General features: G+C 39.8%; 1 protein-coding gene across 2 annotated transcripts in view; it reads left to right on the forward strand.

The window, feature by feature from the left end:
• Window positions 1-27667, forward strand: part of LOC100243413 (DNA repair protein RAD50) — a 79019-nt gene that overhangs the window by 30419 nt on the left and 20933 nt on the right. For both annotated transcript variants that reach the window (XM_002266629.5, XM_059736992.1), the window contains 5 exons: window positions 6558-6662; window positions 6754-6861; window positions 6969-7180; window positions 7289-7381; window positions 15283-15410. In XM_002266629.5, coding sequence (XP_002266665.4) covers window positions 6558-6662; window positions 6754-6861; window positions 6969-7180; window positions 7289-7381; window positions 15283-15410 — 646 coding nt within the window. The remainder of the gene's footprint in view (window positions 1-6557; window positions 6663-6753; window positions 6862-6968; window positions 7181-7288; window positions 7382-15282; window positions 15411-27667) is intronic.

A 27667-nucleotide genomic window follows, 5' to 3' on the forward strand; every position in this document is an offset into this window, starting at 1 on the left:
TTGGGCTTGGCCCACTAGATCCAGCAGCATGAGGCCCACTAGCAGCAGCATGAGGCCCACGTCCAGCAACAGTATGAGGCCCATGAGGCCCATGAGTTAAAAGGGCTGAGCCCTCAGGCCCAAATGAGAGATCCAGCATCACTCTCCTTCTGCTTTCCTCTCACCGCACCTCGGAGAAGACTTCTTGGATGGAAGGCAACGATCGGCGATTGAGAACCCTACTCCTGACATCATCAAGCTTGCGGTTCAGCCCTGTTAGGAACTCGAAGACCCTCTCGTTCTCCATCTTCTTCTTGAAGCGCACACTGTCCCCTGTGCACTCCGACTCCTCTTCGTAGCTGAGATCGAGATCTTGCCACAGACCCAACATCTCGGTGTAGTATTCTGTGACTTCCCGATCTCCTTGCTTCATCTGCCAAAGCCGTTTCTTGATTTCAAAGATTTGGGAAGCATTCCCAGCATCGGAATACATTTCCCGTATCGCATCCCACACGTCCTTTGCCGTCGGGAGGAACATGTAAGTCATTCCAATGGCTGGTTTCATGGAGTTAATCAAGCATGAGGTGATAAAGGAGTTTTTGGCCGCCATTTCTGGGATGTTGCTACATCGGTCGGAGGTGGTTGCATAGTCTTGTCGGTAAGGAACCCTTACTTTCCCTTTCCGTCAATAGCGAGCTTGATTGCTTGGGCCCACTCTCTGTAATTCTTACCATTTAGTTTTTCAATGGTAAGGTGGAGTGAGGAGTTGTCGAATGCATCGACGGGGCCCATTGAAGAGTGTATCTCCGACACACTTTGATGGTGGTTTCCTCTTTGGGCATCCATGGATAGGTTAGGGTTTTAGAGCAAACGAGTCTCTGATACCATGAAGAAACTAAGAATTATTTTAAAATTCATTCAAAACTATATCTTTTTACATAAACGTATCCCTATTTAACAAATACACAGAGAGCAATTAAAAAGGAAAAAAATACAAATATGGAAGAACACAAATTATCCACAATTAGGGTCTCAATCTTTCCCTATTATCCTACCAATCATCATTTAAAATTATAACGGATTTCCACATATTGTCATCAAAGTTCTTGTGTAGACACCCAACAACAAAATGGAGTTACCGAAAGGAAAAAGAGACACCTCCTTGAAGTTGTTGGGTCTCATGTTCACAACACATGTGCCAAAATATTTATGGGGGGAAGTTGTCCTTGCTGCTGCCTATCTTATCAATAGGATGTTATCTAGAGTCCTAAGATTTCAAACCCCTTGCAAAACCCTCATCCAGGCCTATCCACAAACTTGGATCATCTCCTCCTTGCCTTTAAAAGTGTTTGGTTGCACTGTGTTTGTTCATGTTTACCAACAACACAGAGTAAACTAGATCCTAAAGCCATAAAGTGTTTCTTTCTCGATTATTCTCCCAACAAAAAAGGTTACAAATGTTATTTGCCTTTCACCAGAAAATTCTACAATTCTATGGATGTAATCTTCTTTGAAAATGAACCATTCTACCCTAAAACTTTTATTCAGGGGGAGAAGACATTCACATAAGAATGTCGGTTTTGGCTAAATGAGGATATTGTCTAATCTAATTCCATTACCTTGTTCGCACCAATTTCTCCTCAAAATATCTAGTCCGAACCCATTCAAGACGGAATCTCAAACCCACACACAACATGCAAATAACAAATAGTTGTGTTTATTCAAGGAAACAAAAAATTGAAGAGAGATAGAGCATATACACTCCTTGAGTAAAACCAAGAGTCCAATCCTAGTTGAGGCAATTTCGATTCCCTCCCAGGTGATACAATTCATGAATCCTTTTATGATGTAATGATCTTGATATTCCTATTGCCTGGTGGAAAGGTGTTAAATCGTGTATTCAACATTTGATTTCCAAGTTTGTATCTTATGGAAATTTATCCTCAAGTTATCATGCCTTTGTTACTAATCTCTCAAATATAGAAATTCTAAACAATATACAAGAAGCTCTAAAAAATTCAGAATGGAGAGTAGCAATTGGAGATGAAATCCAAACTCTTGAGAAGAATGGAACCTGGGAACTCTCAGAATTACCAGTAGGGAAACAACCTTTAGGATGTAAATTGATCTTTAATGTCAAATATAAAACTGTCGTGAAAGGGACAGGTTCAAAGTAAGACTTATCACAAAAGGGTTCACTCATACTTGTGGGATTGACTATTAGGAGACATTTGCTCTATTAGATAAACTAAATACAGTCTAAGTGCTATTATCATTGGCAGCCAGTTTAGATTGACCTCTCCACCAATTAGATGTCAAAGACACCTTCCTCAACAGTGACTTGGAAGAAGTCTACATGGAGACTCCACCAGGAATTGTATGGCCTCAACAAAGTTTATAAACTACTGAAGTCATTGTATGGTCTCAGCAGAGTCTATAAACTACCAAAGTCATTGTATGGCCTCAATAGAGTCTATGGAAGTCATTGTATGGCCTCAAGAGTCTATGGAAGTCATTGTATGACCTTAAGTAGTCTCCAAGAGCATGGTTTGACTAGCTCACAAAAGCAATCAAGAGGCACGGGTATTCTCGAGGGTAGTCAGATCATACACTATTTACCAAATACTCTCCTGAAGGAAAAATTGCTATTCTCATAATGTACATTCATGATATTATCTTAACCAAAGATTATGAAGAGGAGATGAACAAGTTAAAGGCAATTCTCTCCAAGGAGTTTGAAATCAAGGACCTCGGAGTCTTAAAGTACTTCCTAGGTATGGAACTAGCTTGGTCAAGGAAGGGCATTTTAGTTTCTCAACGTAAGTACACTTTGGACCTACTAAAAGAAATAGGAATGCTAGGATGCAAGCTTGTTGGCGCTCTTATGGATTCAACCTGTAAAGTGGGAATGAAAGAAGGGAGCTTTCCAGTTGACAAGGGAAGGTATCGAAGACTAGTAGGGAAACTCATATATCTTTCTCATACAAGGTTTGACATTAGTTTCTCGGTTAGTGTGGTGAGTCAATTTATGAATAATCCAACAGATGAACATATTGATGCTATGTATCAAATCCTTAGGTACCTAAAATGACACTAGACAATGGTTTGTACTTTTGAATGGGAACAAACATGAACATTGAAATTTTTTTAGATGTTGATTGGGCTGGTTCTATAACAGACAAAAGATCCTCCTCTGATTATTGCACTTATATATGGGGAATCTCGTTACATGACAAAGTTAAAAATAGTTCGTGGTTGCAAGAAGTAGTGTTGAGATTGATTTAGCCAAGAGTGAAATCATTCTAGTGGGAGAGGTGGTGGAGATGGAGGAGTTGGCTGTTGAGCTAGGCTGCAGGGTGGGGTCTTTACCTTCTCAGTACTTGGGTCTTCCTTTAGGGGCTCCTAATAGAGCGCCTTATATGTGGGATGGGGTGGAAGAGAGAGTCAGGAGGAGACTAGCTCTTTGGAAACGGCAATATATTTCTAAAGGGGGAAGAGTCACCTTAATAAAAAGTACTTTGGCTAGCATGCCAATCTACCAAATGTCTATTTTCAGAATGCCCAAGATTGTTGCTAGAAGGCTTGAGAAAGTGCAAAGGGACTTTTTGTGGGGAGGGGGAAATATGGAGGGGAAAACTCATTTGGTAAATTGGGAGGTGGTATGTATAGACAAGGATAAAGGTGGGCTAGGCCTTAGAAAGCTAGCTATGTTGAACAAAGCTTTACTTGGCAAGTGGATATGGAGGTATGCTTGTGACAAAGATAATCTTTGGAAACAAGTGATCAAGGTGAAGTATGGGCAGGCGGACTTTGGTTGGAGGCCAAAGAAGGCTAATGGGGCGGTGGGAGTAGGGGTTTGGAAAGAGATTTGGAAAGAATCAGATTGGTGTTGGGATAACATGACTTTCAGAGTAGGGAAGGGCAACACGATCAGGTTTTGGACAGATGTGTGGTGTTCAGAGTCAGCGCTGTCCCAATGTTTTCCTCATCTCTTTGGTATGGCGGTTCAAAGGAACTCAACGGTTGAGGAAATGTGGAATCAAAATTCGGGTCAAGGAAATTGGAATCTAAATTTTTTGAGAGATTTCAATGATTGGGAGCTGGAGTTGGTTGGGGATTTTCTCCATATATTGAGGGGTCACAAACCCTCCTTGGAGGAAGATTCAGTCTTGTGGAGGAAAGGAAGAAGAGGTCAGTTCAGGGTCAAGGAAGCTTATAGTTTGTTGGCGAGGTCTGATGATACAGGCTTTCCATCAAGGAGCATTTGGGTGGCAAGGGTGCCAACTAAAGTTGCTTTTTTCGCGTGGGAGGCGACATGGGGAAAGGTGCTCACTTTGGATAGACTTCAAAGAAGAGGACTACAACTTCCAAATCGCTGCTTCCTGTGTGGTTGTGAGGAAGAAAGTGTAAATCACATCCTTATACATTGTACAGTAGTTAGAGCTCTATGGGATATTGTTTTTGGTTTAGTTGATGTGAAATGGGTTTTTCCAGAAACTGTAAAGGAGGTTTTAGCTAATTGGAGGGGCTCGTTTGTGGGAAAGAAAAGGAAAAAGATTTGGGACGCCATTCCGTTGTGTATTTTTTGAACGGTGTGGAAGGAAAGGAATAGATTAGCTTTTAGGGGGGGTGTGTTGAACATGCAGAAGTTAAAGAATTTTTTTGTATGTAATCTGTGGAGTTGGGCCAAATTGTATGTAGGTGAGGAGGCGTTCTCTCTTATAGGCTTCCTAGAGTGGATAGCTTCCATTTAAAGGGAGGTGATTTTTTTGTTGTTGTTTTTTGAGGCCTTAGCTGCCTTGTATACTCCCTGTATACCTTGTGGCGTTGTGCCTTTTGAATGCATATCCTTTGCTTATCAAAAAAAAAAAACCTTGGCATGACTATGCCTTCCTCAAACCCTCATATCAGTCCTCTTTCCTTTGTGCTTATCAATCTACTCAACATATCCATGACGATTGTGAAAAGGAATGGATAGAATGAGTCCTCTTGCTTAGCTCTTCTAGATGCCTTTACCGAACTGTTGGCACACCATTAACTAATATAACATAAGTCAACTAAAGATAGACATACCCAAATCTTTGTTCTCCAACTAAACTAAAAACCTTTCCTAAGAAAAACATGGTATAAGAAAGTTGCATCAACATGATCGTAAGGCCTTTTCAAAATTGATATTAAAAACCACCCTCTATTCCTCCGAGTTGAGCTTTACCTTGACCAAATCATTTGCAATAGGCATCGCATCCAAAATCTCTTTACCTTGGAACAAAAGCTCTCTGTAAGCAAGAAAATGTCTCATGCTCTTGCAACACCTTTTGAAGCCTCTTAGATAACATGTTCATTAGAATCTTATATTAGCTAGTTAACAAACTTATAGGTCTGAAGCCCAAAAGATTGATAGCAAAGGCATCTAGGACTAGGGCCATAAAAGTGGCATTGGTGCTCATATCCCTTATCCAAGTACTATCAAAATTAGAGAAGGCATGTGTCGAATCCTCTCTCACAATGTCCCAACATTCTTGTTATAAACTTAAAGAATACCATCAGTGCCTAATGCTTTGTCCTGCATTTGAAAAGTAGCCTCTTTGATTTCCCCTTCAATGCAAGGGTGTTCTTGCCAAATAACGCTATCCTTTAAAATGAGACTTCAATCCAAGCCCTCAATCAAACAAAAATTACCTCTTGCCTTGGACTAAAGATAATTAAAGAAACTTAGGGTCTCTTTAAAAATTTTAACACCCTTTTGAGGGCTTTAGATATGATCCCTTTCCTCTCTAAATGATTCTTCTTTTAGCAAAACATACTCGAACTCCAACTTCCTAGCAGCTTGAGAACCTTTAGGTAATCAAATAGCGAAACTAATTGTTCTGGAAAATCAACAATCTCAACGTCCTTAAGAATAGATGCATTTCTCTCCATCATCTCTCCAGATATGTTTTTTTCCCCACATTTGTAACTTGGCTTTAGTGAACTGCAGTTTTTGCATGAATCTGTTACCTTCCACCCATCAATCTGGGTCTTTCTTCACCATTCACCAACTAACCCTTTGAACCCAAGATGTAAAGGCCACATGTTCTTAAATCCAGAGGGAGCTGGACCCAAGTAGTATCTGCTAGAGTAGGATACTGGCCAGGGATAGAATGGGGAAAATCTGGACAGCCTCCTGGAGGCTACGAGGAAATGTACTTCCTAATCCCTAGGAAATAAGAATCTGGCCTGTCTTTTTCAGGCAGGACCTTTTTGCAAATTAGACCAAGTAATGGATGTGTTCCTGAGTGGAGGGTCAACCAACTCATAGTCTCCCTTGGTTATAATGTCTATCAGTTTTTGTATCTGCATCAAATTATTTCAGTTTCAATAGAGAATATGTCAAATTTTAGTAATTTATTTTACAAAGGTTTTTGGTTAGTTGTCACAAAACTGGGCTTGATGCAAAGTTTCACGTATTGTGTTTGAAGGAAATCTTAATTCCATCTCTTACTTTTTGCTTGAGTTATTTTCATATGCAGAACTAACAATATATTGGACTTTTTCTCAACTGTGGTAGTGAGCACTGATCAGTAAGAACATTATTTCAGAAATCAATTGAAATGGAACTTAAGGTGGCATGGGATCGTTACATGGATGCAAATGACCATTGGAAAGATATAGAGGCTCAAAAACAGGCTAAAGTAGAGATCAAGGTTTGTGTTTAAGGACCCCTTCTATTTGTCTTCTAAAGTGCCATTCCCTCTTGCTTCAGGTTTGGATTTTCTAATTTGTCATTTGGTGCAGAGTGGTATTTTGAAACGCATTGAAGAGAAGGAAAATGAGCGTGATTCATTTGAACTCCAAATTTCTAATGTTAGTCTGTCTCACATTGATGAAAGAGAAAAAAATTTGGTGAGGATCAGCTTGATTCAATGGTCTTGCTTAAGTCACAACTTTAATATTAGGTAAGGTCAATACCTATAAGCATAATGTGAACAATGCTTCTTTTACCTTCACAGAGAATTGAGGTTGAGAGAAAGACAAACCAGCTTGCTGAACGAGAATTTGAGTCAAACATCCGTCAAAAGCAGAGTGAGTTGTATAGCATAGAGCAAAAAATTAAAGCTCTTAATAGAGAGAAAGACATCATGGCTGTGGATTCGGAGGACAGAGTGAAATTGTCTCTGAAGAAGGGAGAGTTGGAAAACCACAAAAAGAAACATCAAAAGATGCAAGTCAAATATTTCCCCCCTCTTTAGTTCTAGTGTTTATTGATCTTGTAATCTTCTGAATGTAATATATTTCTTTTTGAAACTGATGTCTTTTGTTTATTTTTCAGAATGGACGAATACAAGGACAGAATCAGGGGAGTGCTGAAAGGGAGGCTTCCTCCTGATAAGGATTTGAAGAAGGAAATTACTCAAGCCCTAAGGTTGCTGTAACCCTTTTTTTTATTTTTTTATTTATTTTTAACTATTGGATGGTCTCTGTGCATTTGGTTCCTTGTTGATTTTACTATGATCTTTTGAATCTGTTCATGATACCAGCACAAAGTAAATTTCACAAGCCATTGCTTATTTCTCAATTTTGGACTTTTTTTCTTCCACATGTTGCTCTCGAGTTTCCCACTGGCCTGCATGAATCCCTTGTTTTAGTTTTGCAAAGTATTTTGTGTTGTATTTTTCATTTTTATCTGTAACTGCCTTTGCATGGTAGATAATGCTATATTAGACATCCTTATATTTCTTTATATGGAGTTTAGAGGTTCTAAAGACTAATGGTCTAGTACAGAGTCTTCTCATTGATTCTTTTAGTCAACAAATTACATTGTAATTCCTCCAATTTAAAATTCATGGAAGACCTTGGATTTCTATTTAATTGCTGACCCATACACTGACCTTGTTTGGCAGGCTACTGTTCCCATTAATCACTTACGACTCCACTTTTGGATTGTGTTTTTATGGAAACGTTTTTAGATGTTCTCTTCGAGCAATTTGATCTCCCTTTTAATTTATTGCTGCATCAATTTAAGAATATTAAATTGAAGCAAGAACAGGAAAATAACTTGAATAGAAGAGGCATAGATTTTCAAGAAAAAACCTGATGCTTTTAAGGTGCTGGTCTGATGCACTGATGTTGAAAGTTGCAATCATCTTTGACATCATTTGCACCCTGTTTATTCACTCAACTCTGCCATTTAGCCTTATCCTGGTAATTGTTTTTCTAAACTATCTTGTGTTGCCATTCTGCTTTATATGATGCCAAATTTCCTTGTGCTGTGGCATAAGCTCCAATCGCCTTATGCTTTAGCACATGCTCCAATGTTTTGTGATTCATGTTCTTTCAGGATTAAACTAGAGGTTTTCTGCCTGTTACACTCCTCTTTTGTTTGGGGCTTGAGATTGGCAATGCAAAATATTATCAGTATTACCAGCTTGCTCATTGTCTCCTCCTCATCTTTTAGTACTTTCTAGTATAAGTATGATTTTGAATGAACTCTTAATCATCACTGTTCTAAATGTTCTTACCCTTCAAAAATCAACTGTTTGTGATATGTAAAAGGGGCCAATTCATAGTTGTGTTCTGAATCTTCTGATAAGCTGGAACTATGCTTTAAAAATTGCAAACAGTGATATTTCAAATATTAAAAACTAGGGAAAATTGTGGAGAAAATTATGGACATGACAACATCAATAAGTTGGATCTAAAACTTGAATTGTCACATGTAGTGTATAGTTGTAAAAATACAATGATTCTAAGATCATCATTATTTCTGTCTTAATACCTCATAGCTTGATACCTATAAAAACCTTAGCATAACTTAATACACTAAACAACTGGAGTTCTTAACAATTAGTTCCACTTTCATTTTAATCGATAAATTTGCCATCTGAAATAGCCTACCAGTAATTATTCTATTATGATTTAAAAAGAGAAATATCATATATGGGAAGAAAAAGACAGGGAGAAGATGAATATCCTTTGAAAGGGGGAAAACAAGAACTAATATCCTAAATTCAGTGCAGAAAAGGTTCGGAGTAAAACACAATATGACTGATCCCCATACCACTACTATCTGAAAGGGCTAGCAGACTGCCTCCGAACTAAAGGGATCAAGCTAAAACTAAGCCCTGTAAATTCCTTGTCATGGATATTCAAAAGAGAAGTCAAGAAACTGATTATGTCCCATAATCCTACAGTAGGTTTCTGTTCATCCTTGAAAATCCTGGAATCCCTCTCAATTCTTTTCACCAGCAATCTGGCTACCAAGATGCCTTACCAAAGGACTCTACTTCTAGAACTCAACTATTAGTTTGATATTCATTGTGGGCCCAAATGTTAACAATTTAAGATTTTAGCAAAATTGGTAGTCTAACATGATGTTTGAGCTAGAGCTTTTGGGTTCGAGTCTCTCCTACCACTGTTTTCCTATCTATTTACCTACTATTGCTGCTGCTGATGGCTCTCTTCATGTGCGGTGTGGCAGTATGGGTATGGGGCAGCACATAAGGGCTTAAGCATTTTGAAATATTAGTAGTCTAACACCTTCCAAAGCCCTGAAAGGAAATAGTTAGACATAACTTTTATTGCCAATGGAAGTTTGTCATTGAATATGTTTCTATACTCGAGCATATTTTTCATACTAGAACTCATTCTAAGTTCCAATTTACACTTAATCTTGCCTTGGTGTGCATTTTATGCAAGGTCTAAATGATATATCTAATCTAACTTTAAACCTTATTGTTACTAGAGTCTTCATTAATCATATCATAATTTATACTATGCCATAAAACCTTAATGAAATCAAAATTTGATGTTATATTGCTTTTGAAAGATTGTCTTACAGTTGAAAGACATTACGGATAGGAAATTAAACTCTGTATTTAATTTAACATATGCACCAGAATAAATCAATCCTTGTTATAATTTTTATTTTGCATATGATCAAAGAAAGTCAAAATTTGTCAATCATCTTTCTGTCCTTCATCTAAAAGAATGAAAAGATAAAAAAGGATAATAGTGTGTCATTTAGACTCGATTGATGTTGAAATTTTGAATTGTCAAAAAACACCCCTATCTAAAGCCCTCTCAAATTGCATGCGATCTGGAATATCAATATTAGTCCTCGGCTTCAATTGGTATAAGATATAAATCAACAGATCCTTGCATGCTAATTTTGGATCCTCCATGACATGGTGCCACAATTGTAGGACCTGTCAGGTATCTGAAAATCCACTTGATAGCTTCCTAATGGTTCTTGCTGAGATTGTTCATATGCCTGCTTACAATTCCCACTACTTGAGCAAGATCTGTTCTTCTATAGACTAACAATAGGCACACGTTAAATTGCAAATATTTTGGACAAGTGTTACTTCAACCATCTGATTCGAATCTACCAATGTCACTGCACACTCTGGATCTGAGAGTTTGAAGTATTTTTTTATGAAGTGCTAACTAGTTTAGCACCTTTTATGTGTACTTTGACTGCAACAATAACTTTCTATTTGCCTTCCTTCTGCTGGTATTCACATTGATTAGTTGAGTGGGCAACCTAAGAGAAAGAGGATCCTGTTTTGCTAGCAACATCTAGAATTTTGTAGAGCCAACTATCGAACTTCCATGAGTTCTTTTCCTTTTTAGTTACCCAAGGGATAACAATAATAGAATCTCCTAACATACTAGGTTTGAGAGACACAAAGCTTTTGCTTGCAACATGACCTCTAGTAAAGCAAGTATCTTTACCTTAATAGCAACCTACTCTAGAAGGCTAAAAGTAAGTCCTCAATGCTGTACTCAAATGATTTATGATCACACCTCCTATGCCCAATTCTCCAAAATTACCTAGAGAATATTCATACATTATCGAATCTACTAGAGGAGGTAATCACTCATGCATGGATTTATTGTGTAACTTCTTAGCCTCCACATGGATTTATTTTTTGTATATGCATTCACTAAAACAACAAACTAACTAGTGATAAACAACCTTGGATCTGTTAGCCCCTTTGTCCAAGACGACTTGGCTCCTTCATGCATAGGCAGACACATATGATGACCTTGAGAGTAAGACAAGGCAGGGGATGATGCAAGTGCAGCGTGGCAGCCTAAGTGGTGTGGGAGGAGTAGTACTCGGGAAGGCACAGGTGGTTGCATGCAGCACTTTGTAATGCTGCAGCCAACACAACAATGTGCACAACATGCATAGTGGCAGTGTGGTGTGCACAACAGTGTGCTGCACATGGCATGACAGCTGCAGCACCTTGACTTAAATAGTGGCACCAAGGCCTCATGGGGTGACACGTTGGCTCCATGAATAGCTTATGATTAAGGCAAAGTGAAATGGAGGCTATTGAGGGGTGGCAAGCAGCAGGCCCTGACTCAATCAAGGGTTGAATTTTGGCATGGTGATATTTTTCCTTGGAAGAGGAACCTTCAAGAGGGAGAATCCAAGTGGAAGCGGAATTTTATGAAATTTCTTGAATTAATTAAAATTCATTATGCTTCTAAAGCATAGGTGATATCTCCTCTAAAAACTTCCAAAATGACTTAAATGCTCTTTTATGGGGGGGGGGAGTAGGTGACTCAAGGGAGGCAAGGTGACATGGTTGTGGCCACACCTAGGGGCTTCGGTGCAAGGCCACATACGTTAGCAAGGCACAAAGCCAAGCCTTGATAGCATCCACACATAGGCTCCGCGACATGTGGTGGTGTGCAACCTGTGGCCATAACGGCACGGGGTGTGATGCAGTCTTCCCTTCGGATGGTGGCACAAGGGTGCAATGACTTGTGCAATGAGGTTACTTGATGAGCCATGGGCACAATGCCATGGTTCGTTGTGGCACCAAGACGAGTTTGGATGAGGCATGAGGATGTAGCAACAACAAAGCTGACTCAGATGTGATGTCTAATGCTCGGCACAAGGGTGCAATGCCTTGTGCACAAAGATGGGGAGTCATAGGTGCAATGCCTTGTGCACAAAGATGAGGAGTCATGGGTGCAATGCCTTGACACGTTGCTGCATTTAAAATAGGGCTTGGGCATGGCACAGTGCTGTAGCAGCAATAAGATGGAGTGCACAAGAGCATGGTTGTCACGCTCAAACAACAAGAAAGGGCCATGAACCAAGGGAAGGATTGGCACCAAGACATGTTGCAAGGGTTGCAAGCCAAGAGAGGGCTTGGGACGCACACAAGCTGCATGGCAATGCATGCAACATGCTTCCTAAAGATGCTACAACAAACTGATCAGATGTATGGGCCAATTCAAGCGCATGGGTGGTCCGACTCAAGGCACCAGAGTGGGTAGATTTGAGACAAAACAAAGGAGGGACGTCTTGGCATTAGGCAAGCCCAAGGAAGACGTGATGCACCATGAACCAGGGACATGAAGGGCTGGTACATGGATTGATGCAAGCGACAACATGAGGAGTAAATGGATGAAGAATGGGTTGAAGATGTGAAATCTCACATTTGGATTCAAAGTGTAATTGCAATTTGAGTTTGAGTAGGTGTTTGGATTCTTATTGTAATTGTAGTTTGAGTAGGACTAGGGTTGCTTGTCCCTAGTCCAAATTAGAGTGGCTGGTACCACAACCTATGAATTAAGAGTTTTGGTGAGATTAGGATTGTTGATTCCAAGTCAAAATAGGAGTGGTTGGTGCCACAACTATAAAAGGAGGGTTCGAGTGCCTTCCAGAGGATCATGAATGTGATAGCATGAGAGAATGTGGGAGTCTTGCTAGCTATGTCAAGTTGGGGATTGAGCCCTATAAATCTCGTGTGATCTTTGTGAATTTCTTCATTACAACCTTGTGTGGGTTTGAGTAGGCTGGCTTTGAGGGCTCTTTAGCGCCATGTGGATGCAAAAAACTTGAGGGAAAAGTTCATGCTTGTGATAGTGCATAGCCTCCAACTTGAACTAAAACCCTTCCTTTCAAGAGCATGATCCAAGAAACTTCAATCCACATGATCATAAGCCTTCTCAAACTAATTCACATGAGTGTCTTCTTTCATCTACCACTTCATTCATCACTAGAATTGCATCAAGGATTTGTCTACCTTAACAAAAGTACCTTGGGACAAATAAATGGTCTTATGTAGAACCCCACAAATGCAATGAGATAACACTTTGGTTGTGATCTTGTAAAGGCTAGTAACCAAACTAATGGGTCTAAAATTAGAGACTTTAGATGACTAAGATTTCTTAGGTACAAGTGCAATGAAAGTGATATTTGTGCTATTTTTAATCACCCCACTATTGTAGAATTTCGGACAAACCTTCAACAAGTTGTCCTTAATTGTGCCCTAACATTCTTGATAAAAGGCTAATGTAAACCCATTTGGACTTAGATCCTTTTCTTTATCCATTAGAAACATTGCACCTTGAATTTCCTTATTTGTAAAAGGATGTTCTAATCACCTAGCACTCAAGAATTGGGGTCCAATCCAAACCTTCTACCCTCCAAGGATCCTTATTTGATTGGTTGTGAAGCCTCCTAAAAGAGCTCAAAATCTCCTTTGATATATCCTGTTAGGTATCCAACCACACTCCTTCAAACACCAAAGACTTGGTAAACTTCTTTTTCCTTCTTCTATTTGAAAGCTTTTTATTGAAAATATAAGTTTTGGTACTTGTTTGCCTAAAATTGTTTAGGTAAGCCAAAATTAATTGTCACACCCTTGGCATGGTAAGGAATAGTCCATGCATTCCATAATGCTAGTTTGGCTTGATGCCTATAAATTAACTGGTTTGACTTCCTAGAAATTGTTTTTTGTCTCTTGATGCAGTATTCTTACAACGCATTATTGTAGTAATTGTCCTATTATTAGATTTGAGGAACTTTAATTTCAAAAGTTGTCTTATTTTCAACTAAGTCTATTATTTCTTGAAAACATCAATTGCATAAATGACACCCATAATTTTCTAGTAACATCAGTAGTGAACATAATGAAGTGATGAGAGCCACCACAAGAAGGTGCTTGTGTTGGTCCTTGTGCATCAACATGAACTTGTTCCAACTGTTCCGATTTAGAGTCCTTCTAGTCTGCATAAAACTGATCGTTCATTGTTTCTTGATAACATAGTCCACCATTAGATCCATGTTTATGAATTTTAGCCTTGTTGATGCCAAAAACTTCATCCCCTTCTCATTCATGTGCATAAGTGGACAAGCCATATTCTCATGTCCACCCCCTATTTCATGTAATTGTTAGATGTCAAAGCAAGTAAAAATTGCCTTCTTTCTTCAAATGGGCTTATTACCATGCCCCTTTTCTCAATTTCCATGAATCGCATGTGAAAGTTGAGAGAAATCTTGACTCAGATAATAAGCCAATGGAGACTAAATTTTCTTGCTACATTTAGCATGTTATAAATCTCTCAGATTTAGCCTTTTTCTTCTTTATGATTAGGGTGGGTGACCACTATGTTGGAAACACCAGCATCATTGGGTGCATGCTCTCTAGATCCTAAGGCTACTAGACCTAAACACAAAGGAAGCAATACAAATTAGATCTAGGTGTTAAAATTCATACCTTTGGATTTGGATGTTCCTAGATTCCATTCCAATTTATGTAGGGATCTCAAAAACCAATGGATCTTCCACCTGATGTGCTTTGTCTTTGAGCACATATGTAGAGTGGCTACACACTTGAGAGGGAGAGTGATGGAGGCTAGGGCTCTCTCTCTCTCTCGAAGGATGGAACGAATTAGCTAATCCTAAACACAAGGGGGTTTATATAGCCTCTCTCAGTCTCTTGTGGCCTTAAGTGACTTTGGCCCAACTTATGCTTGGATCACCTAATCTTAGCCAATTGGGTCTTAATTAATTAATTAACCTAATCCAGACAAACCTCAAATTCTCCTGATTGGACTTTGAACCTAATCCAAATAAAACTCAACTTTCATGGCTCAAAGAACTCCTAAAACTACATAATTAAAGGGAATAAGATCTGACTGTCAAAAGCTGAAATACCACACAAATTGATTGATCTAGCACTGGTTGCTGCTAATGTGGTTATTGTAGCAGCTGATATGGCTGATGATGTGGCACTTGATGCTGCTGACATGGCACCTAAAGCTTGCTTCTCAAAGGCTGCCTCCTCATCATTTTTTTTTTCTTTTGCTCCATTAATTGTTGATGGATTTTTATTTTTATTTCTTTTCGTGATATACATTGAATTGGTTTTGAGTTCTTTGCGTGGATTTTCAGGTTTTTCATTAATTCATGGATGTTCGGCAAGCTTAATGGGTGTTAAAACTTTATTTTGATCCACATTTTTTTCAGGTTGCATTGTAAATTTCTGTAATATTTGATGTACTGTTTCTTCATAGGGCTCTTGGAATTGAGTTTGATGACATGAACTCAAAGTCCCGTGAAGCTGAGAAGGAGGTGAATATGCTGCAGATGAAAATAGAAGAAGTTAACAATAACCTTTCCAAACTTAACAAGGATATGGACTGTAAGAATCTTGTTTCATTGCTCTACTAGTGGTATTTGTCTAGATTATAGTTTGTCTTCTTGTTTAAAAATACTCTGATTCTTCTTCTACTGCCAGTGTTTTATTGAGGAATCTGAAGGAATGCAATATTTAGTTAGTAACACAAAATTATTATAGGTATTCCCTTTTTGTTTTCCTTGATTAGTTTAAATGTTTTTGCCTCCTTTATATTGCAAGTAAAATCTCTGATCACAAAATTATTACAAGTAAAATCATGCCCTCACTAATTTTAAATATAACTGTGATCTTAACAAGGATTTTATTCTGATTTTACATTGATAAATAGCATTTTGTCTGTAGTATTAATTTTATCGTTATATTGGTTGATTATGCATTTCTGTGCAACGTTAATTTATCAATGAAAATATTGAGCATAATTTTATAAGGAACATATTTTAATGGTAAAACTATTATAAAACTTGTCTTCTTACAGGCAGAAAACATGATGGAAAATTAATTTCAGAATCAAGCATTAGCGCATATATGATTTTAATCTAATTAGAAGTGGTAATCCATGTTATAATTTAATATGGAGCTCTAAATAATAACAATTACCCTTGGACTTTGAAACTAATGATCAATATATGGATAGAGATAGTTAAGCCGATACTTGACTATGGACACAAACTCAGTGTCGATCCGAATGTGATACAAGATTCAAGCATCATGGAAATCGATGATTTCTTGAAACATCTTGGATCTAGCATCAAATCAAAACCGATATTGAACTTGATAAAGTTCCTGTAGTATCAAATTTCAATAAAGCTTTAAACTTGAAACAATGAATGCAAAGTTTTGAGGACAAACTGATAGTGCAATCAATAAAAAGCCTGGGGAATCGAATACCTGAACTCGAGGACATGATTTTCATAGCAAAATTTTATTGGAAATCCAGGTACACCAAGAAATGGGTATCGCATGCATAACAACCCTAATGTTCATATGTATATATATGAATTTATTCAAGCAATTTCTTCCATGCATATTGATACAATAACTTAGTAAGAACGGAGTTGCAAGCCACAAATATGCAAACACTCGAAACCGAAAAGATATACAACCTAAGTGGAGAAATATACTGAAACTAATGATGAATTGCAATAGTGGGAGGCTTTAGATCTTGATGAACAATTTCATTCTCCTTCTCTCTCCAAACTAGTAGAGTTTCCCCACTTTTACATCAAAACCTACCCTCCTCAAATGCATAGGTCTCCCTGTGTAAGAATGGATCTTCAACACCTTATCACTTCCATAAAAAACTCCTCAAATTGCTGCTCATTCCTTGCTTCCATCACAAGTAGAGCTGAAGAGGTGTTCTTGGAGCATGACGCATGGCTAAAAGTGGATCTTGAGATGTGAAATGCCAAAAACATGAATTGTTCAAGCGAAACTGAAATGTCGGTACCACCTTATGAGGTATTGAAGTCATATCAGAATTTGCTACAAAATGGCATGAAAATTGGGTATCGGAATTTCAATACAAGGCTACAATATACTGAAGATATGGTATCAAAATTTTGATACCAAGGAAAATCCCAGTATCAAAATTTTGATACCTCTCCTAAAATGCACCTAAATGACTCGCTTTATTTTTTTTGCTCTAAAAACCCTTATGATATGTTTATGGACTCTAAAACTAACTAAAATATGATAAGCAACCTGAAAAAAAAAAGCACCAATAGCCTAAGGATCCAATGCAAAATGGAAAATGTGCATGAATAATTGTGCATGGTGCTAATTGAGGACAAAATGAGGCGTCTACAAAGATGAGTCAAGAATTATGCCAAAACCAATCCTATAGTGCCTAAACCAATTATCTTGGCTTGAAAAATAGTCACAATTGTTTGAGTGTCCATGCCTTGGGTGAAATTTTCAATTCTTGTTTAAATTTAGGTTGGTTTCTTATTTATTAGGCCTCTAGAAATCAACATCTATTGGAAACACCAAATCAAGTACACACTCACACACAAGATGTGTATGTGTATATATCCGAAAATTTTGAAAGGGAAAGATTTTTTTCTTGTTTTTCTTTTTTGAATTGAAAATTGAAACTAATTACAAACTCAACAAGAGTTGAGATCTGCCATAAATCTCTCAACTACATTAGCGAACAAAACAGAACAACTAACTCTTAAAAATACGGAAACAAGCAAACTTCCCTATCTTAAACAAAACTAGAAAAACCCCTATCTTTCAGCTCTTGCTAACTCCTAACATTTCAACACTCCCCCTCAAGTTGGTGCATGGATGTCTATCATGCTCAACTTGCTTGTTAGAAATTCAAAGTTCGGTCCGATGAGTCCTTTTGTAAGGATATCAGCTATTTGTTGAGTAGTTGGAACTAATGGCATGCATATAACACCAGTTTCCGATTTCTCCTTGATAAAGTGTCTATCAATCTCCACGTGCTTAGCCCTATCATGTTGAATTGGGTTATGTGCATTGCTGAATTCTGCTTTATTATCACAATATAACTTCATTGCTTCTTCACTTGGCTGCCTTAACTCTTCTAGGACATGCTTTAGCCACAACTTCTCACAAATTCCATGTGGCATGGCTTTGAATTCTGCCTTAGTACTACTTCTAGCCATTACGCTTTGTTTCTTACTCCTCCATGTAACCAAATTATCTCAAACAAATGTGCAGTAACCCGAGGTGGACCTCCTATCAGTAACTGAACTAGCCTAGTCAGCATTAGTATAGGTTTCAACACCATGCTGTTCATTCTTTCCGCAAAATAGTTCCTTTCCTGGTGTGCTCGTAAGGTATCTCAAGATTTAGTAGACGACTTCAAGGTTCTGTTCATATGGAGAGTGCATAAATTGACTCACTACACTCACTACACTCACTACGAAAGCTATATCTAGTAGAGTATGAGACAAGTAGATTAACTTACCAACTAACCTTTGGTATCATGCTGTATCAACTGGAACATTTTTGTCACTATCTCCAAGCCTCAGATTCGGTTCCATAGGTGTCTTTGATGGTTTGGAATCACTCATACCAATTTCTTTTAAGAGATCAAGGATATACTTCCTTTGTGAAACCATAATCCCTCTTTTTGATCTTGCAATCTCTATGTATAAGAAGTACTTTAAGGAACCCAGATCCTTAATTTCGAACTTAGTAGCGAAGTTCCTTTTCAACCTGTCCATCTCTGTTAAATCATCTTTCAGTGAGAATGATATCATCCACATAAACATTTAAGACTGCAATTTTACCTCCTGATGAAAACTTTACAAATAAGGTGTGATCTGTTTGTTCCTGTGTAGTCTTGCTTCTTAACTGATTGAGTAAATTTTTCAAACCAAGCCCTTGGTGATTGTTTAAGGTCGTATAAAGACTTTCTTAGTTTGCATACCTTTGAACCGTAGTTTCGATCAAATCCTGGAGGAGAGTCCGTATACACCTTTTCTTCCAAATCTTTCTTTAGGTATTCATTCTTAATGTCCAATTGTTAGAGTGTCCAATCTAAAATTATTGCAATTGATAGGAGTGATCGTATTATATTCAACTTGGCAAGTGGTGCAAAAGTCTTAACCACACCATAGGTTTGGGTAAACCCTTTTACCACTAGTCAAGCTTTGTATCTTTCCAAGGTGCCATCTGCATTGTCCTTGATTGTAAAAACCCATTTGCAGCCAACTGTTTTCTTCCTTTTGGGCAGATCAACTACTTCCCAAGTCTCATTCCTTTCAAGAGCCCTCATTTCTTCAAGAATAGCTTCCTTCCATTCCGGCACTCTTAGAGCATCCTGCACATTTTTTGGAATTTCTACACAAGAGAGTTGGGTGGTAAAGGCATAAAATGAGGGGAACAACATTCATAAGATATGGAGTTAGACATAGGATGCTTTGTGCATGTTTTTACACCTTTACGACAAGCAATAGGAACATTTAAATTTTTTATTGACTCAAACTAGGACTTAGAAGGGCTTGACACCAAAGAAAGTTTACCTCATGACTCATCTAAGGAACTAGTAGAGCTTTGATTTGTGCCTGGGTTGGACTCATGGAGTTATTGCAAAGTTGAATCTTCTTTTTTGTGAAGATGTCTCTTCCTTGAATACACATGAAGCTCATGTTCTGTTTTACTTGTTTTTTCTCTTGTTGTTTTTTCATGCTTATGTAACGGCATTGAAGGATTGGTTCTATTAATTTCATCTCCTAAACTATTCGAGTCTTGATTTGTGGCTGTAGTGTTTGGGTCCTGATTTGTGGCTGTAGTGTTTGGGTCCTGATTTGTGGCTGAAGTGTCTCGGCTCAGGTGCTGATTTGTGGCTGTAGTGTTTTGGTTTAGGTGTTGATCTGTGGCTGTAGTGTCTCAAATTTCTAGAGCTGAAGGAATAGGGTGATCAAGGGTAAATTCAACTAAAATTGGTGGTTTTGGCTCTATTTGGAAAACATCCCCAATGCAAGAATCTTCATTCTCAAGAATGAAGAATTTTGATAATGTATTCTTTTCGTTCTCTCTCCGGGATGGAGAGGATAGCCTAGCATGGAAAGATTGAAGTCTTGGACAGTGTCTGAGTCTAGTTATGGCAAAGTTTTGGGTAGCGATTGAATCGAAGACGTTTGAAGTGTCTATAGAGGAAATCAAAGGGAAACTAAAAGGTATCATTGTGGAAAGGAGTAGAGGCTTTTCCTCTTGGATCAGGTTTGGGGTATCAAGTTTGAGAAAATTACTGGAATGTTTCGAAGAATGTTGTAGGGAGGAAAAGAAAGGAAGATTGGTTAAAGTCTGGGAGGAAGAGGGAAGAAAGTTCTGGTTGGAGAGGCGTGTAAACGGGGCAGGAAGATACGTCTTATGCTCTGTTGTGGATGTAGAGGCTAAAAGATTCTATTTAGTCTTTCCTGAAGGAAAGGGCTTGATAGGAGGATGGGCCATTCTAGCCGAGAAGCTAAGGGCGTTGGGGATAGTTACTAAAAAGGAAGACAAAGGTGTAGAAGCAACCCAAATCAATTCAAAAAAGAAGGATGCAACATTAGATGATGAGGAAGAAAGGTGCATTGGTAAGAAGAAGCAGGGGGAGAAAAAGAGCTTCCTAGATGTGGCTAAAGGACCAGCTGGAAGGGTAGGTGAAGAGCTGTGGCTTCAGGCTGGAGGAAGGGGATTGAGGAGGAGGGAGGAAGTTTTGGGGCGTTGCCTAGTTGGTAGATGGGAAGGGGCAGCGATGGAGATGGAGTCAGATTCGTTTAAAAACTGGGGGAAATGCAGCTGGAACCTTAGGAAAGGAGTTAAGGTGATGAAGCTGGGAGAACCTTTCTTCTTGTTGGAATTTGAAGATGGAGGGGAAGCAGAGAGGGTATTAAACAGGGGGACGCGTAGATTTAAAGATAAGCTGTTGCATTTAGAGAGATGGAATGAGGAGGCCGGGTGTTTGCAGGTTGGAAGCCAAACAAAAGAAGTTTGGGTGAGGGTGGTGGGGCTTCTACTTCACTGTTGGAGTGAAGAATTGTTTAAAAGTATTGGTGATTGCTGTGGAGGTTTGGTGGAGGTGGATGAAGATACAAAGAATCTTTCTCAACTTCAATGGGCCAGGATTTTGGTAAAGAATGGCGGAAATTTTTTTCCAGGAACTCTGAATTTAGTGGTGAAGTCCTTCTGCTATGCAGTCCGCCTGTGGTGGGAGGTGCAGCCTAGAGTTTCAGTAGTGGAGCCGATGATGAACTTGAGATGGAGGGAGGGGGAAAGGGTGAGGGAAAAAGGGGATGAGGGATCACGCGCCAGGAATAGTGGTGGGAAGGAACAAGAAGGATGGCGTGCAGCTGAAGCTGATGGATCAGGTGCAGTCAGAAAAAGAACGGGAAAAGAAAAGTGTGATGGTGACAAGATAGGAGTTTCAGCTGATGGGTTGGCAGGCTATAGCAAGGAGGAAGGAGAGGTGGGCTCAAGTGAAAAAGACTGTGTGGGTGGGCTTGATAGCTGCAAGTTTGGGTGCGAAGTGGCCCAGCCCAGAAATAGTCAAAGCCTGGAGCATGAGAGTCCTGAGGCTTGGGTAGAAAAACAAAAGGATATAAATGGGTCAAGGGCTCGTTGGGAAAGGGGACAGTCAAGCAGAGGTGGGGAGTGGGCAGCTCATGAAGGCCCTTTAAGTGTTCAAAGAAGTTTTTTGGGCCAGATGGTCAATAGGGGTGAGAAGCGGGCTTCAAGGGTGGATCTCTCTTACTTGCAACGGGATGGGCTGGGTTATTTGGACATTAGGCCCAAAGCGGTAGAGAAAGATGGGCAACCCAGCTTAGCGGTGAAATACACCTCGGTGGAGCAGGCTTTTGATGTTGGCCCATCTTCTTTTCAAAAGGATGGGCTGGGCCGGCTGGACCACAGTCCCAGAGTGGCAGGAGGAGAGGGGCAGCCCATCCTAGCATCAGTTTGGGCCCCGCTTGCCTATAAGCCTCCTTGGGATGAGCCCGGCGTAAATGCTAGGGCTTCGTCTTGCCTTGTGCCAGCTGAGGAAGTTTTCGCCGAAGACAGACTAGTCGGAGGGATGGGGCCATCAGCGGCGAGAGGGACACCAGAGCGCTGCTCAATAACGGACGAGTGCTTTTTGGAGGAAGCTTCCAGGTATTCCCTCTTAAAGCCTTCGACTGTGTGCGTGTGGGGGGGTCGGGCCTCTTCTTCTTCTTCTTCTCCTTTCTCTAGGATGGGGGGCTCTTTGCTTGAGATGGAGGAGAGATGTGGCCATGAGGTCATTCTGAAGGAAACCGAAGAGGGGTTAAGTATCAACCCTCTAAGCATGCGTCCGGCAGAAGAGAGAATGGGAGAGAAGAGTATGAGTGGGTTTTTCCCGCTAAAAGAAGGAAGGAATGAATGGGGTGAGGAAGAGGAAAAGGATATGGAATCGTGGAATTACAGTTGTTTGGCAAAGTTTTGCCATTGTTTGGGAATGCCAACAGAGGGCTGTGAGAGGGATATTTTGAAACTTCTCCATAAAATGAGGGACATAAGAGATAGAAGTGAGAGTTTAAGCGGAAAAAAGAGGAAAGGATAGAGAACCTCAAGATTTGACCACGAGTTGAAGAAACTAGAATGGTCAGTAAATTATAGCGGGTCAGGAGGGGACAGGGGGTATCAAGAGTGTGTTAGATGAGGATTTGAATTGTGTCATGGAATGTAAGGGGGGCAAATGACAGAGAGAAGAGGAAATTGATTAAAGATGTGATTAAAACCCAGAAAGCAGATTTAGTGTGTCTCCAGGAAACAAAATTGTAGGAGATGACGAGTGCAATTGTGAGGAGTTTAGGGGTAGGAATATGTCTGGAATGGGGGGCTTTGAATTCAAGAGCTGGGGGGGGGGGGGGGGGGGGGGTGGGGTTGTTTTGGGATAATAGGGTGCTACAGTTGGAGGAAATGGAGGTGGGCAATTATTCAGTTTCTTGCCGTTTCAAGAATGTTGAGGATGGTTTTTGATGGGCGTTTTCAGGAGTTTATGGACCCTCTGTAAAGGTAGAGAAAGAGGAGTTTCTGAGCGAATTGGGGGCCATCAAAGGGCTGTGGAACGAACCGTGGTGTGTTGCTGGCGACCTCAACATGATAAGATTCCCTTCTGAGCGGAGCCGAGGAGGTCGCTTGTCCCCATCAATGCGGAGATTCACAGAAGTGATAGAGGAGTTAGAGTTAAGGGATTTGCCCCTTCAGGGGGGGATGTTCACGTGGAGTGGAGGTTTTAATAATCTCTTAAAATCGAGAATTGACCGGTTTCTTATCTCTGAAGACTGGGAAGCTCATTTTCGGGAGTGTATTCAAGGTGTTTTGGCTAGACCAGTATCAGATCATTCTCCAATTATTCTTGATGGAGGGGGGATGAGGAGAGGGCCCACACCTTTCAGATTCGAGAACATGTGGCTGAAGGAGGAAGGCTTCAAAGAGGTGCTGAGGAAATGGTGGGAGGGGATCCAGGTTAGTGGGACAACCAGTTACATTTTGAGCGAGAAATTAAAGGCTTTAAAGCCGATTCTGAAAAAAATGGAACACAGAGGTTTTCAGACAGATTAAGGTTAAGAAGCAAGAGGCTTGGAATTCATTGGATTTCTGGGACAAGGAAGAGAGGGTCCGCGAATTGTCCTTGGAAGAGGAAGAAGCTAGGAAGGAGGCAAGAGAGATGTATAAGAAGTGGGTCTTTTTAGAAGAAACGTCATGGAGGCAGAAGTCCAGGGAAATTTGGCTGAAAGAGGGGGATAGAAATACAAGGTTTTTTCATTAGATGACTAATGCTCATAGAAGAAGGAATCAGATGAATAGAGTCAAAGTGAATGGGAGATGGTACAATGAGGAAAGGGAGATCAAAGAGGTGGTTTGCAGGGTGTACCAGGGGCTGCTGGCAGACCCGGGGGGATGGAAGCCTAGGATAGATGCTTTGATGTTTGAAAGGTTGGAAGAGGGGGTTGTGGAGGGGCTGGAGAAGCCTTTCACGGAGGAGGAGGTTTTTAGGGCTTTGTTAGGCTGTTGTGGCGAGAAAGCGCCAGACCCTGACGGTTTTTCAATGGCTTTTTGGCAATTTTCGTGGGATTTTGTTAAAGAAGAGGTTATGAACTTCTTTAGGCAATTCCATGAGACCGGGAGCTTTGTAAGAAATTTGAATGCAACTTTCCTAGTGTTGATTCCTAAGAAAGGGGGGGCAGAGGACTTGAAGGATTTTAGGCCAATTAGCTTGGTGGGAGGGTTGTATAAGTGGCTAGCTAAGGTGTTGGCTAATAGAATGAAGGGTGTCTTAGCCAAGGTCATCTCAACGTCCCAAAACGCTTTCGTGGAGGGACAGCAGATTATGGACGCAGTGCTGGTCGCTAATGAGACAATTGACTCCATTGTGAAAAGCAATAAAGGGGCGATTCTCTATAAATTAGACATTGAGAAAGCCTATGATCACGTGGATTGAGATTTTCTTTTAGCAGTGATGGAGAAGATGGGGTTTGGGGAAAGATGGTGTAGGTGGATAAAGTGGTGTCTATCCACTGTTAGGTACTCAGTTATGGTGAATGGAAGCCCTACGGGTTTTTTCCAAAGCTCAAGGGGGTTAAGGCAAGGAGATCCCCTGTCGCCGTACCTTTTTGTAGTGGTGATGGAGGCTTTCAGTGTTTTGATAAAGAAGGCAGTGGCTGGGGGGTTTTTGGCGCCTTGTTTGATTCGGGGAAGAAGAGGCGAAAGGGTCCAGATATCACATTTGTTGTTTGCTGATGATACGCTAATATTTTGTGAAGCAAAGGAGGATCAATTATTGTATATGGGCTGGTTGTTAATGTGGTTCGAGGCAATTTCAGGGTTAAGAGTAAATCTGGAGAAAAGTGAGCTGATTCCGGTTGGTAGAGTTGAGAATGTGGATGAGTTGGCTGATGAGTTTGGTTACAGGGTGGGAAAACTGCCTTCCACTTATTTAGGAATGCCGTTAGGTGCCCCGTTTAAAAGCGTTGCAGCGTGGGATGGAATAGAAGAAATATTCAAAAAGAAATTGGCTATGTGGAAACATCAGTACATTTCAAAAAGGGAGAGGATTACTCTAGTGCGTAGTACATTGTCAAATTTACCGATTTATTTTATGTCGATTTTCCAGATGCCTAGAGTGGTTAGAATCAGATTGGAGAAGATTCAAAGGGACTTTTTGTGGGGTGGCGGGGCTCTTGTGCAAAAACCACATTTAGTAAATTGGTCAATTGTATGTTTAGACAAAAGAAGCGGAGGGTTGGGGGTTAAGAGTCTTAGGGCCTTCAATAGGGCTCTCCTTGGAAAATGGGTGTGGCGTTTTGCAAATGAAAGAAAGGCTCTTTGGAACCAAGTGATCAGAGGGAAATACAGGGAGGAAAGAGGAGGGTGGAGATCTTATGAGTCTAGGAAGGCCTACGGGTTTGGGTTGTGGAAGGCAATAAGTGAAATGGGTAATCAAGTGACTCCTTTTGTTGGCTTTGTGGTGGGTGATGGTGAGAAAGTGAAGTTTTGGAAAGATAAATGGTGTGAAACCATCCCTTTGAGCGATGCTTTTCCTTCTTTGTTTGCTTTAGCTTCGAACAAAGAGGCTTGGGTAAATGAAGTGTGGACAGCCGAGGGGGAATGGGGGGGAAGTTGGAACCCTTGTTTCAATAGACCTTTTAACGATTGGGAGTTGGAAGAAGTGGAAAGGCTATTTTGTTGCTTGGGGGGGAAGAAGGTTAGGGGGGATGAGGAGGATAAGGTGAAGTGGATGGCATCAAAGGATGGGGATTTCTCGGTGAAATCTTTGTATAGGACCATGCAGCAGGGGTCTCGTGCTTTTTTCCCTTCAAAAATTATATGGAACTCTTGTGTGCAGCCTAAATTGAGCTTTTTTGCGTGGGAGGCTTCTTGGGGGAGAGTTCTAACCTTGGATCGCTTGCAAAAGAGAGGTTGGGTTATGGCAAATAGATGTTTTCTTTGCCATGAGAGTGAGGAGACAATTGACCACCTTCTTATCCATTGTGAAAAAACGAGGGAAGTATGGATGGTGTTCCTTTCCTTTTTTGGTGTTTCGTGGGTTTTCCCTCGTTCGGTCAAGGAAACCCTTTTAGGGTGGAGGGGGTCTTTTGTGGGAAAGAAAAGGAAGGTGGCGTGGCAATTGGGACCGTTATGCTTGTTTTGGGTTATTTGGAAGGCTAGAAATTCAATTGCATTTGAGGATTGTGGGCTGTCCATTCAAAGGCTGAAAACATCTTTTGTGTATTTTTTGTGGTCGGAATCCAAATTGTGGATAAAAGATGGTCCTTCGACCTTGATAGATTTTATAGACTGGGTGTGTATGCGTTAAGGGAGGGGTTTTTTTTGTTTTGCCTTGTCCTTTGATGTTTTGGCCCTTTTGTAAGGGGGTAAGTCCCTTTATACTGTAATTTGGTGGGTCGCTTCTTTAGCGCCTCTTTGCAATACAATCTTATACTTATTGATAAAAAAAAAAAAGAATCTTCATTCTCACTCCTCCCCTGTAGATGATTATTATCAAAAGATGAGGTTGTCTAAAAGAGAGTCACATCCATAGACACAAACAATTTTCTTGAAACAGGGTCAAAACACTTATATCCTTTTTGCGTGGTGAATAGTCAACAAAGACACATTTTTTGACTTTAGGATCAAGTTTCCCACGATTGTGGCTATGAATATGGACAAATGCAGTGCATCTAAAATTTTTTAGTGAAATATTAGTGACAAGACGTGATGTAGGAAAACAATTTTTTGAAAACATCCAAGGGTTTTTGAAAATACAAAACTCTTGTTGACATCCGATTAATAAAAAATGCAGCTGTAAGAATGACTTCACCCCATAAATATTTAGGTGTCTTAGTTGAAAAAAGCAAGGCTCTATCAATTTCAAGAAGATGTCGATTTTTTCTTTCAGCTACTCCATTTTGTTGTGGAGTGTCATTGCAAGAACTATGATGGACAATTCCTTTTTTCTTCAAAAAATTTCCCTAATGTTTTATTAAAGTATTCCTTTCCATTGTCACTTCTAAACACTTGAATCTTTTCTTGGAATTGTATTTGTATCATATTGAATTTTTTTTTTTTGAAAACTTGTTTTGCATCGGATTTTTCTCTTAACAAATACACCCATGTTATCCTTGTGTGATCATCAATGAATGTAATGAACCATTTTTTTCTTGAAAAAGTAGTAATCGTAGACGGGCCCCAAACATCGCTATGAATTATAGAAAAAGTTTTAGAGGGTTTATACGGTTGTAGAGGAAATGGAGAACGGTTATGTTTTGCTAATTCACAGATTTCATTCATAGATTTCACATTAAAATGAAGATGGATTTTTATTTTGGAATAGATTCAGAAACAAGTACTTCAGATAGTAAAAGTTTGGATGTCCTAGCCTAAAATATCATGACATAATCTTATTCTTATTAGCAACAAAAAAAGATTTGAAACAAGTGCTATGAGTTTGTCCCTTCAATTCAGACCCATCTTCAAAGAAACAGAGTCCTCCACTTTGCTTAGTATTGCCAATTATCTTCCCCGAGTCCAAATCCAGGAACACATAAGAAGAATGGAAAAAATGAGCCTAACATTTTAGATCATGAGTTATTTTACTAATGGACAAAAGATTACATAACAAGTTAGGAACATGAAAGACATTATGCAGAGTAATGGAAGGAGAAATGATAACTAAGCCTTTCCTAGGTATGGCCAAGAGAGATCCATCTACTATTTTTATTTTTTGGTTCCCTGCGCAAGGTCTACACGCAGAAAATAATTTAGAAGATCTGGTCATATGGTCA

Source organism: Vitis vinifera, chromosome 5 (assembly GCF_030704535.1).
Source record: "Vitis vinifera cultivar Pinot Noir 40024 chromosome 5, ASM3070453v1".
In the NCBI taxonomy this organism is placed as follows: Eukaryota; Viridiplantae; Streptophyta; class Magnoliopsida; order Vitales; family Vitaceae; genus Vitis; species Vitis vinifera.